Source organism: Pezoporus flaviventris, unplaced genomic scaffold, assembly GCF_033815535.1.
Source record: "Pezoporus flaviventris isolate CSIRO_AGI_PZ_B2104156 unplaced genomic scaffold, CSIRO_AGI_Pfla_v1 ptg000066l, whole genome shotgun sequence".
Lineage (NCBI taxonomy): Eukaryota > Metazoa > Chordata > Aves > Psittaciformes > Psittacidae > Pezoporus > Pezoporus flaviventris.
Genome location: NW_026892614.1, coordinates 22869914 through 22886666, shown reverse-complemented (window position 1 = coordinate 22886666; position 16753 = coordinate 22869914). Strand labels below are relative to the sequence as shown.

The window sequence follows — 16753 nt, the reverse complement described above, 5'->3', positions numbered from 1 at the left end:
GAAGGGAAGGAAAAGAAAAAAGAAATACAAGATCTGTGGCCTGTTGGTTACACTGGGGAGCAGCTGCCTTTTACCACAATGAAAAAGACACACAAGCAGTTTTTTAGATACCCCCCACAACAATCTTGGAAAAAGAAAGAAATTGCTGTCTAAAAAAATACTACTTACATTCAAGGCATCAGCAGCCACTGAGTTCTGACTTTGTGGACTATCACAGGATGTTCCTTCCTGGCAACTACCATCTTCCCATGTCTGTCTTCTTCCATCTTCCACCGGTGAGTGATGATGGTCTTCCTCACTTTCTCTGCATGTTTGCTGACTTGTATGTTGGTCTGGGATTTCCATAATCTGTCCAGCTTCTTTTTCCCTTAATTTTGGTAGGTGTATGTCTAGGAGATCTTTGGTTGAATCTTCTGAAGTACTTAGTTCTAGCGTTGATTTCTGAAGTCTCACACTTTCTCTTGAAACATCTTCAAGCCTAGTTACAAATGATAAAGAATTCTGATTTTGTCCATCTTTCAGCATCTCAGAAGTTAACAGCATGTCTTTTGTTTTTTCTACAGTTGCATGAATTTCTGCAGAGTCTGTTAAGGTAGCAGTTTTCACTATCCCCGATTGCTGGAGCTCTTGTTCTTTACTGCATATCTCTCCCTCTTTTACTGGAAGTTGATGATCCACCTGCATACTTTCCAGAAGTTCAGATGTATTTGTATCTAATGGGCTTTTTCCTGGGGACTTCATGTGCTGCTCTGAATCAAAGGCAGCTGACTCTTCTTCTTCTGCAAGTTTGTGAACAGCTGTCTGGATAGCATTCAGTACAATTTTTGTACTCTGGGACTCTATAGTCACAGACTTGACAAAATCCTGCTCAAATTCTGTGTGCGTGAGAGACAGACTGTCACTTAGAATACCATTTTGTTCAGGTTGCCTTGTACTCTGCAGCCTCTCTTGCTCCTCTGATGTTCCATTCATGAAAGCAAGACTTACTTGAGGCTCAGGTGCTTCTGCATTACCAAGATCTGCAGTCCCCCTGCCTGAATAGTCAACAGTGGTAATTAGGACCTCTTCAGAAGCCATTTGCTCTGATGTGGTTGCCAAGGGCTGTACAGTTTCGGCTGGCACATCTGTGGGCATTAAGTTTTCTGCCATGACATGCTCTTCAACTACTGCAGCTGCTACAGGCACACGCGCTTTCAGAGCCTCCATGCCTTCAGCTTGTAGGAAGGCTGAGTCAGAGCCTTTGTCTTGCACAGTTAAAACCTCTTGCTGGATAGCAGCTGAAGTTGGATCAGCTCTCACAGTTTCCGGTTTTCCAGATTCCAGTACTTCTTCGGCTCTTTCCACCAATTGCTCATTTTCATCATCATCTTTACCAAAATCTTGTGAGTTTGGAAGTTCTTGTTCTTTTTCCAAAGTCCCTTCTCCAGCAAAGCTGCTCGGCATTTCACATTTCTTAGGACTTATGTCAGTGAGGACAGTGCTTCCATTTTCAGTGGTATCTGGGCATGTTGATGCTAAAGTAGATGCACTGTCTGCTTCAATCTGTGTGGGAGCCTCAGTGACAGTGGTATCGCTCTCTGAGTGTGTTTCAGTTTTGAGCACAGCATCTTCCATTTTGCCACCCTTAGTTTCATCACTTGGGGAAGGGGTTTCAGACATTTTTTCTCTGCATTGCAGCTCTAAGACAGGCACAGAATCTTTTGCTGTAATGTGCCCGACAGCCCCATCTGTCACACTTGGCTCAGTATCTGCAGCTGCTTCTGAAGCAAGGGCAAAGGTTTTTACCTCATTCCGCAGTGGAACTTCAGTAACAGTGACTTCTGTGCTTTTTACACCAAGGAGCGCAGTACCATCTTTCTCTTCCTCTCTCTGAGCAAGCACCCTGCTAAGCACTCCTTCAGTACAAGCTTGGTCTTCTGAGCCTACGTCAGGAATTTCATTTTGTCTTTCAGGCTTAACAGGGACCACAGTGACAATTGCTCGTGTGCACTCTGGTCCCACAGTAAGGGGTTTGTCCTGTCCTTCAAGCTGCACAGGCTCTTCAGCTTTAAACTTCAAAGAAGCAATTTCATCATCTGTCTTGTCCTGCACCTGTGGAGAATTGCAACAGACTTATGAAAAAGGGAACCACAAATGTTCTGGGTGAAAAAGCACAAGCAATGGCCAAAAGGAGGAAGGCTACGGGAAGAGCATGAGGTGATGACACTGAGATTAGAGGGCCACCAAGATCCCAGTTTCTCAGGACACACGGCTCATTAAACAAAGGGCAGCCTAAAGGAAAGGACAGCTGACAGCACTTGAAAGCAAGACTAAGCCAGAAAGATGGTGGGGAGGTAAGGAAGAAGGTAGGAACACATCAGCCACTTAAAGCTGGAGATAGTGCTGTCATTTAATTTCCTCCCTTTGCAGAAGCACCTCAGCTACAATTGTACCTCTGCCTACAACTGAAAATACCATCCACTATGTATGGTACCATATGCATCACATACATATCTTAAGCGTTCACGCATCTTCAGTCATGCTGTGCTGTGCAGGAACCTTAATGGTAATTTTTTTAGCACCTTCAGATCCACGCACACAGTCTCCCACTATTTCTGTAGGAATCACATCCACCTCACTCTGCACACAAGACTCTGTGTGTGCACACAAGACAGTGTGTGTGTCTCACTGGAAATGAACTTCAGTTGCCTAGGCCGCACAAGGAAGATCTGTGACAGCAATATTGCCACAACCCAGTTCTAAATTAGGTATAGTACCTAACACTTGCTGATTGTTTTCTTTTACAAACCAGCCTTTGTGTTACATGTAATACTTACTGCAGTCTGTACTTTGGGAATATATTCATCTCTTGTCTCATCTGCTGTCAACTCTGTTATGGGCAGCTTCTCTTCTTCTGAAGGCTCCTGCTTTGCAATTGGCTCTTCCTGGGGAGCAACTGCTTTGATGCTGTGAAACTCTCTGTCATCTGATGAAGGTTCCTCTATTGTCCTCTCTACTTCAGATATTTCTTCATGGTCTCCTACAACTGCTTCTTCACATGCCTGCCACTGGCTTTCATCTCTCACTACATCTACATTTTCATATCCTTCTGTGCCTTCCTTCATTGCACCAGATATTTCACTTCTCTCTGAACCCTCATGTAGAACATTCTCTTCAACTCCATTTTGGCTCTGAATGCTCCCTGCACTTCCTTGGGGCTGGAGGCCATCCTCCTCATGTTCTCCTTTTCCCAAGGACTCTTCAAGCAAAAGAGCTTCCTGGCCTACAACACTGCCATCTTTAGCATCATCTTTCACTTCTGGCTCGATTCCTTGTACTGCTGCCGTCACGGTTCCTTCACTAACCAGCTGTGCCAAATCTGCTGACTTTACTCTTTCAGCAACTTCATGAAGAACTTTTTGTGTCTGTTTGTCCAGTTCTTTCAAATTTTGTTCAGTGGCCTCTACTTCTTGTACAGGTGTAACTTCCTCTGTAGTATCTGGGGTTTCTAACAACTGTGAAACAGCAGAAACCATCTCAGTTGTTTCCTCAGCAAGGGACATTTCCATTGTTTCTTCAGTGCATAAAGCTTCTGCTGTCTCCTCCAGAGCTGTCACTGCTTCTGAGGTTAGCTCTATGTCACTTGCTGTGGTGTCATCACTTATATCCTTTCTTGCCTCTGGCACCGTCTTAGCAGCTATAACTGCTTCTTCCACAATAACATCCGACTCAAGTATTTTCTCAGTTTCTTTCTCTTCCTCTTCTTCTGCCTGCTCAATGCACTCTGTCAGAGCAGCAGATATCCAAGATGGTGACCTTTCTTCAATACTGGTAACCGCCCTTTCCCCTTCCACAACAGTAACAGTAACTGCATGTACCAGTCCTTCATGTGCTTGCTCAATTCGTAGGGTCTCCTCTAATTTTTCTGCTCTCTCTTCCTTTGATGCTTGTTCTCTCATTGCTTCAGCATCTTTTGCTTTTTGGGCTTCCATTTTCTCTTGCTCTGCTGCTTCATATTCAGATAAAGGAACAACAGCTGGAATATCTGAATCTTCTTCAGTCGTTTCTGCCATGTCTTCTTTTGCTTGTTTAAGATGAGTTGGTTCCGGCTTTCCATCTGACTTTTTCTTCCTACGCCCAGGCATCAGTTTTCTAAATGGTACCCACGATTCATCTTTTCCAGGCTCACCATCTGATGTTGAATGCTCCAGGCTAGATCCCACCACAGAGTCTTCGGTTTTCTCTTCCATTCTGGTTTTGGATCTCCTTCTTGGAGTGACTAACCTTTTAAATGACTCCCATGTTGAAATGCCTTCACCTTCAGATGGGCTTCCAGCTTGTTCTGGGGAAGAATTCCCTTGTCCTTGATCACTCTCCTGAGAACTAGTAAGAACTGCATCTGCTGCTGTTTCTTTGCTCTGTCCAGACTCTTCTACTTTTTGGCTTTCTTGACCAAGCTTATGTTCAGTTTCTTCATCAGATGATGACGATTTCCTCGCTCTTTTCTTTGAAGAGCCTACGCATATAAAAGCTTCCCAGGACACAGATGTGTCAACCTTTCTTTTGGGCTCTTCTGTGGTTTTATCTGGCTTCTGGTCCACCCCATTTTCTTTTATTTCTCCTTGACTTTCATCAACAGTGTTTTCAGTTGCAGATGCTGCAATGCTCTTTGTCTTATCAGTTTCTTCTTCTTTATCACTTTCAGAAGGTCTTCTGACACGTTTCTTGGGAGTCACCATCTTTTTGAATGATGCCCAGGGTGTAACGCTTTCTCTTTTTCGCTCCACATCTGAAATTGCAGCATCCTCATTTTCAGTGACCTGCATTCCATCTACAGGTTTTTCCAAAGAAGGAATTTCATTCATCTCCTCAGGAGAAGAGGCAGAACTCTCCCCTTTTTGTTCCTCTGGGCTATCCGGGGAATCTGATAAGAGTTGAATTGGTTCACCCTGTTCCCCTAACTTAGATTCTTCTCTTTTGCCTTTATGCTTCTTTCCAGACAGTTTTTTTAATCCGGTACCTGTAAAGAGTTTCTTTAAAGGGCTACCTTGTACTTTATTTTTTTCTTGAGAAGACAGCAGATCAGCTTCATTTGTGATACCTTCTGGAGGCTTCTTTCCAGCTGTCTCTTCAGGAGTTATTTCATCTGGTTTGATAGTATCAGTCGTAACTATGCCAGTTTTTCCCTGTAGGCCTTCATCAGTGGGTTTGATAGACTGTTGATCATCCTCTGTGTCAACTGAATGTTCAGAAATAGAAAAGGACTTTGATCCGGGAGCATCTGGAGTCAGTTTTGTCTCGTGTTCTTTGATTTCTTTCTTCTCTGTGGTTCTGTCTTGAGCGTCTCCTTTTGTGATGACTTCTGCTGTGGGTGACATTTTCAATTCTGCTTCCTCTGTTTTTTCATCATGCGTTTCTTTCCCCAGCAAGGCAGGTATATTTCCTTCTCTTCCCTCATTTTTTTTAAGCTGTTCACTAGAAATTTCAATTCCCGAAGATCCTTCTTCAAGTTTCTCTTCAGAGGATATTTCAGTTCTGTCATCTATTTCACACTTCTCCACTGGCTGCAGTTTTTCTCCCACAGGTAGGACTTCTGAGGATATTTTCAATTCTCTGTTCACAGTGTCAGCGACAACAGGTACCACTGATGCTGTTTCTTGCGGTTTCTCTGTCATCTCACTTTCTTTCTCTCCTTCTTCAGTTTTTTCTTCTTTTTTACCAAGATCTGAGGTTTCCACCAGTTTCCTTTCCTGATCTTCTTCAGCTTTTTTCTCCTTCACACTTTCTTTAACAGATGCTGCTGCTACATCCTCTTTTTGACCCTGCTCATCAAGCTTAGTTAGCTCTTCTTTCTTACTTGCTTCGACTCCTGTGGCTGCCACAGTCTTTTCTAACTCCTGCTTTTCACCTTCAGTTTGCTCTTTCTCATGTGCTTCAATGGTCACTGCTGTCACATTCTTCTCTTCATCTTGCTTCTTCAGCTCAGAGTTCTCCTCCTTTTCAGTGGTTTCAGTTGTTAATGTTGCCCCCTCTTTTTCTTGCTCCTCTTCTTTTGTAGGAGACTGCAGTTCATCATCTTTAGGCTTCCTGAAACTCTTCTTTTTTCTAAATCCAGTCCATCCCTGAGTAAAAAGTTTTCTTAGTGGTGATGCAGTATCGGTGGTTAAGGCAGCTGACTGAGAACAAATCTCATTTGCTTCTGGTGTTTTAGGAGATTCATCTTCTGTTTTGTCATTTTTCAGTGTGTCTTTGGTGGTGTCTTCTGCAGAGAGCGCATCCTCAGGCATCACTGTTTCTTCTGAGCTGACTTCTTTTTGATCATCAGCTCCTTCAGGGGCTTGTGTTTCCTTTTTCACAGTAAGCAGTTGAACTGGTTCCGATTTTCCAGTCTTTTCCTTCTTCACTGTGAATCTGAACCCAACAAATTTAAAAACTTTTTTAAAACCCAGATCGTAAGTCTGTGGCTCAGATGCGTGGTCTTCTGCATCTTCTTCCGAAGATGGCAACTGTTTAACTGCATGAGCATCCTCTTTCTCAGCATCTACACCATCCCTGGCGCTTGAGTCAGATGGACTTGTCTCCATAGTTTCAGTGTCTTCCTTCAAAGTTACACTGGAATGTTCTTTTTGTCCAACTGTTTAAAAAAGAACAAAGAAAACCCCAGTCAGTTTCCTTCTCGTTTAATGTTCTATTATACCTTTACAGAATTTTATTTTTAATTTTTATCAAACTTTTCTAAACATACTGTTCTATTATCTGTGTGCCTCTTCTATGTGCTAATTTTTTTAAGGACTAGTTTTTATTGTAAGGTAACAGTAATTCCATTTCTTCCTCCTACCATTGGATGGGTCTTTTCAAACTTTATTTGTAAATGCACCTTTCAAACTCATATTCTCCCATTCTCTTTCCTTCTTTTGCAGTTTGGTGTTTTTGTTTTGGTTTGGTTGTTTTTTGTTGTTTTTCTATTCTATTATTTTTCCTTTCCATGCAGAGAGACACCTCTGAGGGAAAAGGGGAAACAAACAAAGAAACAAAAACCCTTTGCTGAACTAAAATTATGACAAGAAAAATAAAAGCTGTTTTACAGATCTGTCCCAAAAGAATAGTAAGATGTGAAAAAGCCTATGGGAAATCTGTTTTTCTGAGAACCTGTAACCCCAAAACCAGTTACATTACAATGTATTTGTTTTAAAGATCATGAATCTTGGAATTCTCCCATACATCACATCACCTTTATAGAGATTCTCCAAAGCTGGGCTTTAGTGATTTGATCCACCTTTAAGCTGGATCCAACTCTGCAGCTGGTCCTGTTTTGCTCAGGGGCTGGACCACCTGGCCTCCAGAGCTCCCTTCCAGCCTAGAGGCTCCCTCCGTTCTGCTTGCCTATGTCCCCGTTGTGAAGAACGGCATCTTCATAAGCACATAGACAATGCAGACTAGGTAAGGCTGACACATAACTAAATAATAAGCAAAACTAAATCTACAAGTCTACTGGCTCTGTAGAGGGCAAATAACATTTACAGTCACTATCAGCAGCATACTGGTTGTTGTTTCACAGTTGACATAAGGAAAGCTTTTTGTTTTCCCCTTTATCTAACAGCTTAAAATTGTTTACTTCAAATTATTAACTCCTAGTTCACTTAAAAGTTTGACCTCTGATAACACCCTAACTCCCTGCGCATCTTAAAATAGATGTTCAAACCTAGTCACTTGCAAAGGAGCGGAGTAAGAAGAAATGGGTATTTTTCTGAAGACAGGACTATTACTCCATTGGTAATATACCTCTTGCAAACACTATAACACTCCACAAGGAAAAGTAACTCCGAGGACACTTAAGGCAGTGGCAGGGTGGGGAAGGGAAATAAGATTGTAAGCACAGCTAGAAGCAGCAGTAACACATTGAACTCACTTTTCATTTTAAGACAGTTATCAAAGGAAAACCCATGTATTTATTTTATTTTTTTTTTACTCTTATAAATTAAACATTATGTAAGTTGTATGCTGAGACTACACAAAGATAAAGCCAAGGAACAGCTTTTGTACTAGTAGTGTTCATTTACTCTGAGGTCCAGAAATAAAATCCTTGTCATTTCCAACAAGCTATGTAATTTAACAGAATACTTATCACGGCTTTGTCCTGTCCTGCTCAGCGGGTGCGCAGGGATGTGATCTCTGTGTGGTTCGCAGGAGAAACCACAGGCTCTCTGAAGATTGAAACGCTGTGGCTCAAACAATAGAAGATGGAGGAACATCTTCCTCATTTTTGGTGGTGATCCTCACATAACGCACAGAGGAGGAAAGAGAGAGGAAAACCAGGAAAGTATGCAAGAACTCATGCATCTTACAATTCCAATTCCTATCATTAAAAATACAAAACCAATTATAATGGCAATTCCAGGGACGACCCTGTGAGTCCCAGTGACCACAGCATAGATGATAGCCGTGAATTGGGGATCCATCCCTTAAACAAGGTTGTAGGGATTGAAACAGTAGCTGCTTGATCAGCTTCCCCAGAAAAGGTAAATTCTTCTTGGTCATTTTCTTGGATAGCTACCGTAAAAAACATAGCTTTTACATCTATGATAGCTCATACTGAATGACACTGCTCCTGTATCGTAGATATCAATTCTGCTATATTGAGTACAGCAGCAGTGAAGGGGCTGGCGTTTGCATTCAGGCAGTGGCAGTCAACTGTCAGTTGCCATTTTCCATTTGGTTTATGAACTAGCATAGCAGAGAATTGTCAGTGGGTCTGGATGACAATCCCCATCTCTTTTAACTCCTCAATGACTGTGGTGATCCCCTCTCTTGCACCCAGTGGTAAAGGGCATGGTTTTACATTTACAGTCTTGGATGAGGAAGTTTTGGAAGTGAACTGTAAAAGACATATGGAGGTCATGGGAAGTCCGAATTGCCATTTGTTTCCCTTTGAATCATCCAAGCTTTTCCTTTAAATAGATCTATGCCCAAGATATTGGAAGAGAATGTGCCCACTACCATGACAATCTGTCAGAGTGGAATCAACAGGTAATCAACATTCTACTCAAGCTGTGAGCTGGGGTTTAGAGTCTCCAGACACATCAGAAACTTGTCTTTTGTCAGGCACAACCTCACTCTGCTGTTCTGTCTCAGAATTACAGCTGACATTTGGGCTCCCACATCTGCTAGAAAGGTAACCAGTGTTTAAAAGAGCCAAAGGGAAATGTAATTAATGAATCCCCATTTTCGTTCTTATTGAGCCTTCTTACATACCTAAATTTATGGTTGGAAAGCAAATCAGTCCTAGCTTTTTTCAGCTATTTCCAGGCCTAATAAGAGAGGACTTCCCAATGGAGGAGTTCAGCCTCCATAGTGAGGCTAGAAAACCCAGCTCTGCTGTCTTGGTCTCCTCCTCATCAGTGGGGTATTTCTAATTTTAATTCTCTCTCGCTCTGGAAAATGTCCTGCAACCTATTTCACAGGTTTCCTGTAATTATTTTCTCATCAGCCAATGCTTCTTCAGCCTGTCACCATACCCAGCGTTCAGTTTCCAAATCACTTTGTAAGCTCTTAATCCTAGTAGAGATTCATCAGTTTCTTTTTCAGTTTGCTTGTTAACATCTTTTTGGGTGGCCATCAAGGCTGCCCCCAACATCACTTTTCCCTTTCCAGGTTTTATTTTTCTTTGCCAAGTCCTTTATCCTTCCTGCCACAGCTGCTGGGAACTGTCAGTATTCCTCAGCCTAACTTACCCCACTCAGGGTTGGGCAAACCTTACAACTCTTTAACAAACCCAACAATGGACAGCAAACTCAGGCATTTCCCAGGTTGGAGCTGTGGCTGCCCCATCCCTGGCAGTGGTTAAGGCTAGGTTGGACAGGTCTTTGAGCAACCTGGTCTAGTGGAAGATGTCCCTGCCCATGGCAAGGGGGTTGGAACTAGAGGATGTTTAAGGTCCCTGCCAACCCTAACCAATCTATGATACCACATCTCTTACAATTATTTAGTAACTGGTACTTAATATATTCTTCAGTTTGTCTATACCAAAAGTAATTTTCCTCATTGAGCCACATATGAAATTAAACACTGATCATTTAGTAAATAAAAATTTGTTCATAAGCCAGGCCTCTTATCTCTGGTGGAAACAAGGTCTATAGCCTCCCTTCTGTTCTTCCTCAGTCCTACATTAATGCCAATGTGGTTTGCCTTTAGCCACACAGAAATCTCTAGCTCCATCTGACATGACTTAGAGAAAGGTAGAATGAAAAAATGGGACTGAGAACCAGTGGGAAATGCTGGGTCTAAGTGGGAAAGACCAGAAGCAAGGAGGCAGCAGGAGTGAACGAGAGGTCAAAAGGCACTCGTGACTCAGTTCAGGCAACTGGTAGGCAGCTAGAGACACAGCTTTCTAGGAGGGTCCCCTTCCTCTTGCAAACATGCCGCAGGAATGCATGCCTACCATTTTGAAAATCCTGATGTTCAAAACAATCATAAAACATCTGCATCTCTCTTTTTTATTTATTCCTAGAACAAAAAATTATTGTTAAGGGAAGTTTCAAGGTTTTACAGGTAAACAGGATTATCATAAAAGTAGAATAAAACAGAATATAAATGAACAAGGTATTCCATTTCCAGAGTGTGTAAAGACACCCCTTCATGTTCATGATAAGCATTCAAAGGATTTTTGCTTCTTCTATTTATGTGTTCGTAACACGTTAAGATAAAGATTATGTCTCTGTAAAATGTTTTGCAGGTGAAAAGAGCTGAACAGCTATTAGAAAATCTGCAGGTATCGGTATGTATTAAGAGAGCAAATGCAATCATAACAAATGGAGAACACAGTATGGAGGCACACTGATAAGCTTTCAAAATTGTTAGATCAGGCTGACAGTAACTAGGTCTTCCCTGTGAGTCCAGCAAACATGCTACCTGGCAGTACTTCATTGAATAAACTTCAAAAGGAAAAACTAACAGAAATGTTGACTGACTGAACATGTACTTCCAATACCAGTCTGAAGAGCTGCAAATACGCTACACACATCACACATCCATTGTTCCCCCAATAGCACACAGTGCACATACCTGCAGACTTAGTCCAGGCACCACCCCTTCAGTTCCAAAAAAAAAAAAAAAAAGCATTTAACCTGTCCAGAAGGCATTTCGTCCCCAAGGTAACACAGAGCTTGGATGTCAGCTGTTAAATGACCTGCTCCTGTTGCTCCCAGTCTCTTCTTTGTCTACTTCCTTCTCATTTAAATCCCTTGAAGAGTCTTTTAAACTGAATTTCTGGTGCCCTTCCTCAGCATTTGAAGACAGACAGCCATACAGGAAATTTGCCTGCATGCTGCCAGCTGCCAGGAGGCTGCCACTGGTGTGTGACCAGCCCGCAGTGCTTTCACAAGATACACCCCAAAGAGCATTTTCATATTCAGTGGAGCACAACAGAAACAGAAGACCCATGAAGTCAACTGTACACACTGAAATTTATATTTGACAGTCGGATTCTTTAGTGACATTTTTATTAACGGCATTCTTGGTGCCCAAGCATTGTTAGTGCACTTCTGAACACAAAGTAAACCCAGAGTAACTCCACTTGAAAAGTTCTTTACACAAGGTATTGTTCTTCAGAGTACTGTACAGTGTCAGTACCACAGGTATTTTGGCAAGACAACTAGCCCTTTCTGAATTAATTCACTGCATTTGAAAGTATCTTTAAGACAAAAAAAAAAAAAAAAACCAAACAAAAATAAATCCAGTAAAACACAAACCGATTTCTCTAGGTCTGTTCCGAGCATAACTGCAATTCACCAGCTATGTGCTAGTCAAGGAAAACAATACAATAAAAACATATCCGGAAGCAGCGATAAAAATCAAAGGTAATATAATAAAATTGATCCACTTCGCTACTTAAATCCACTGTGGTAAGAACAAACACTGAAATTCTATTTTAACTGCTTATGTACCAGTTCAGCTCTTGAACGTTTTTAATTGAATCAAGGTGCTTCTTGTGTTTTAATACCTGCAAGTGGTTTTATTCTGAAAGAAACACAGGCAATTGACAGCCTTACGAATCAGAAGTGCTTAATCACACAATTTCATAGGTAGCTTAGCCCATGGTAGGAATGTATTTGTTTTATTGCAAGTATACTGATCAGATATGATAAAAATTAGTATTTTCAAAATGACTGAATTCCTGTCTCATCCCATTAAAAATGAAATTAATAAATAACACTGCGCTTTTAGGAGGCTGATAGATACTGTTGGCAGTGCAATTTAACTACTCCATCATCTCATCTGTCTCTAGAAGTGAAAATGTCTTTTTCTCCTGGTAGTCACCACAGTTTAAAAAACAAAAAAGCACTCTGACTGCAAGAGTTAAATCCACAACACTTCATGTGCTCACAGTCAACCATGTCAACATCTGGAGCTGGTTGACTTTTCCCCCTAAGGATTTGCAGCACGTCGCTGGATTTTTTCCACGAATTCCCTACATTCTCAATCTCTCAGATGGATGTCTCACACACCCAGCACCCGCCTTCCAAACTCCTCTGGCCACTGAAAGGCTCCAGAGGACTCTGTGCTGTTTTCATTTATTCAGTGTTTTAAGTATTTAGAGCCAAATCGTGCTTTCAGTCACATACACAATACTATCAGTAGGTTTGCATGAGTGTAAACGAATGCCAGGGCTGAAGGGGTACTTTACAATCAATTCTCATCCATATCTATATTTGCTGTGAATATGACTTGTACAAGACACCTACTGCTCTACAACTCACATGGCACTGAAACAGAATGCAATTAAAACAGATAATTTGAACCAAATGTTCATGATATACCAAGTTTTTGTTAAACGCAGTTTTCCCTTAACTACACAATTCTTCTAATTATTATTAGAAACATTTAAAGACAAAGTCAAGAAAAGGTAAAAACTGATAAGGATGAAGCAGCACTAATTAAAACAAAAACAAACCCCCACAGATTGAAATGACAACAGCTATGAAAAACCTGCCCTGAGCAGACTTATTTAGTATGCAGTAGATATTTGGAATTATTAGAGGAATTGAATACTTTAGCAATTGAAAAAAAAAAAAGCAAGCTGTGCTTTTAGGTATTCACTGCAGAATGTAAAAACTGGACATTGTGGCACAAGTCCCGATTCTTTTAACAAGTTTCAGTAGGTTGGGTTTAATAAATCAAACACACCACTCACTTTGCGGTAACAAAATAACACAGAGATATGTCCAGGTGTTACCCTTCCAACTTTTTTTTAACTACAAGGCTTAAATTCTGTGACACTGCTGTTTCTTGACAACAAATTTCACTAATTCTTCCTTCCTTTCTCTACTATTCACAATATTCATTTCCAATGTACAGAAACTTCTTTGATGGAAAGCACATGCTACTTCCTTCCCTATTCTACTTGCCGAGTTATTTCTAAGACTGACTTGCCATGTTAATCATGGGGGAGAAATCTTTCAGAATAATTAAATAATGAGGGAGGATTCACAGAGACTTTTGCATACTATATTTCACAGTGCATACACGCAATTCATCAGCTTTCTAACCACGCTGTTCTTTCAAAAATACGACTAAGTTCAGTCTTCAGTTCTCTGCTACCTGGGTGGCAACTGCAGAGTTAAGTTTTAAAATCTCACATACTTTTGTATGTCCATTTTTAAAAATGGAAAAAAGGAAAATGTTGCAAAATAGCCATGATTTTCTATGGCTTTGAACTTCAGAAAGCAAAAGCAACGTCCCCAGAAAAAGACACCGTACGTGAAATAACTCACAAGAAAGCACAATCATTTCTGCTGTGATACTGTAACGTCCTCAGAAACTTTTTTTTGTTAAGAAGTTTTTGCTTTGGCTTTGCTTGTCTGCTCCAACCTAGACACCAACTGCTCAAATTCCAGCAAGGGAATTGATATATTTGATTCATTTGAGACTTTAAAATACTTTTTTCATTTTAATGTTTCAAGAAACATTCAAATGAATTAAAAATAAAACCAAAACATTCAAGTTATTTTAAAATAGTTTTGCTTGTTTTTAAACTGGAATGATCATTAGCTATAGCTTGGACATACAGTTACTGTAGTTATGGATTCTTCATTAAATGAACTGATAATAATAAACTGCTCTCAACTAGTCCAACTGTTCTGCCTGGGATCCAAACCAGCATGCTACAAATATTCATGAAATTTCATAGTTACCCATGCTGTCCATGGCTCACATTCAGTGAGTGACTTGGTTCCACTTTAAAATGTACTCACCAAGCATAAGATCAATGCAACACTAGCACTAGGGGATTTGAGCAGGGGAAAAGAAAAAAAGGAAAGAAATCTGCTCTGCTAGGAACGAGGAATACAGGGATAAGCAATACAGATCAGTAAATGCTGGAACATTTTTAAGGACCCCTGATGATTAATAAAAATGTACAATGAAAAACAGATTGAAAATTATTAAAATGACTGCATAAAGAGTAACATAAACATCACTGACCAACTCGCCACAAAGGAGATACAGCTGCATCTGCATGAATTAGACATATGATAGCTGAAGACACTCCCGCATACCAGCAACGAGAGGTACTCTGTCCCTTCAAAGAAGCAATAATTTGTACTATGAGCTAGATGCAGTTCTTGCTAAACATACTGTAGAAGCAGCTGTGCTGTAGTGAAAATCCCAAGTTTCCACAAGAATTATTAAATAAGGAAAACCTCAAACGATCAAACTGTGCAACCCTATAAAGAGACTGATTTGAAAAACAGTTTAACCTTTAATTACTAACAATAAAAGGAAATAAAAAAAATAGAGAACCCGTGAGGGAAAAGACTCAGCATGTGATAAGCTCATTAAACATCGAGTTTAATGAAAACCCTATTGTAAACAGCAGTAGGATATCTCCTCCCGTGCTAACTGATTCAAATCACGTACAGTCGTCTCCAGGGTCAGCTCCAAACGGGGCCAGACTTCTACAGGCTTTGTTGTCAATACATATTGTCAAGCTAAAGTATTTTGCATGAAAAAAACCTCACTATCCACTGAATTCATTCGCTAGCTCCAGCTAATACGCTATTAGCAAGTAAATACTTATTAATACAGTGAAGTAAAAAAGATTTCCTAGATTGCTTAAGACATGTATCACCAATCTGAGAGAAATTAAAATGCATTAGGGGAAAAAAGAGCGAGGTTTGTTTATTTAAATTCTGTAATGCTACTTTTCTTTCCCAGAAAAAAAGACACAAGTTTGTGCTAAACCAGAAAAAAAAAAATAAAAAAAATTTGCCCCTTCAGTTCTTTGCTCCACCAAACACTATGATGTTTTCAGAAAGCCCACTCAGTTTATGGTGTCAGCTGTCGCACTTCAGCGGATCACACACACTACTTTGTCTAATACGATGTCCAGAGTTCAGTGAATACACCAGTGAGTTTTTCCTACCCCAGGCTGAGACCCTACCACCACACATGCATGTACATACACACGGACATCCCCACCCCGCCACGGTGTGGTCTCCTCTAGATTTTCATCCATTCAAATTAAAAAAACTCTAGAGTAACAGCTTCGTTTCAACACAGATATTTTTACAGGATACAAAAGATACTAACTTCTACATTTCCTTCATTTTGCCGAGTTTGGCTCTCAAGATATTGCACTACCTTAATGCTTGACTAGCATAACCTCATCAATGCGGTCCCAAACGAGCGTGCTTGCACCCCAGCAGTGCCACACCGCCTTACCCGTCATCGCCACGGTCCCAGCACTGCCGGAGCTGCTCTGACCATGAGACGCTCCCTCGTCTCGGTCTGAGGTCCCCCCGACGCGGCGGAACGCGGAGCGGAGTGAGGACCGGACGACGCACTGCCGAGCACGCCGGGCCGACACCGCCCGCACCGCCCATGGCCTCGCCCCGGGGGGCAGTGCTTGGCCCGCGCACGCCCCTCGCCCCGCAGAGGGTGCGCTGCTGGCGTGCAATGTCTTTACACAGAACCACAGAATCGTTTAGATTGCAAAAGACCGTTAAGATCATCAAGTCCAACCTTTAACTGAGCACTGCCAAGTCCACCACTAAAACTTGTCCCTAAGTGCCGCATCTACACATCTTTCAAGTATCTCCAGGGATGGTGACTCAACCCCTTCCCTGGGCAGCCCGTTCCAACACTTGACAACCCTTTCAGTGAAGACATTTTTCCTAATATCCAATCTAAACCTCCCCTGGCACAACTTCAGGCTGTTACCTCTTGTCCTATCACTTGTTACCTGGGAGAGGAGGCCAACACCCACCTCACTACAACCTCCTTTCAGGCAGTTGCAGAGAGCGATAAGGTCCCCCTGAGCCTTCTCCAGACTAAACAACCCCAGTTCCCTCAGCCACTCCTCACCAGACTTGTGCTCCAGACCCTTCACCAGCTGTGTTGCCCTTTCCTGCACCTGCTCCAGCACTTCAATGTCTGTCTTGTAGTGAAAGGGACAGAGCTGAACACAGTATTCAACGTGCAGCCTCACCAGTGCCAAGTACAAGGGATGATCACTGCCCTGGCCCTGCTAGCCACACTATTTCTGATACAGGCCAGGATGCTCTTGGCCTTCTTGGCTGCCTGGAGACAAGTTGGCCCATGTTCAGCTCCATCAGTCAGCACACCCAGGTCCTTTTCTGCTGGGCAGCTTTTCCACCCATATCATTACACCCCAAAGTCCCCAGCTTGAAACTTTCAAGTATCTCTTGGTTGGGTGTTTTTTGCCAGAGGCGATGCCAGCTCCACAGTAAGAAATTGCCACTTTCTAAGCAGCAGACTG

At 41.7% G+C, this 16753-nt stretch overlaps 1 protein-coding gene across 3 annotated transcripts in view; it reads right to left on the bottom strand.

Annotated features, from left to right (window-relative positions):
- AKAP12 (A-kinase anchoring protein 12) overlaps positions 1-16753 on the bottom strand; it is a 32628-nt gene that overhangs the window by 3091 nt on the left and 12784 nt on the right. The window contains exons 1-3 of one of the 3 annotated variants that reach the window (XM_061471532.1): positions 15697-15778; positions 2817-6613; positions 169-2091 (exon numbers count right to left, since the gene is read on the bottom strand). In XM_061471532.1, the coding sequence (XP_061327516.1) occupies positions 169-2091; positions 2817-6613; positions 15697-15703 (5727 nt within the window). In that variant the 5' untranslated portion in view covers positions 15704-15778. Of the gene's footprint in view, positions 1-168; positions 2092-2816; positions 6614-15696; positions 15779-16753 lie in introns of those variants that run through there. The other 2 variants (XM_061471530.1, XM_061471531.1) reach the window with 2 other exon arrangements.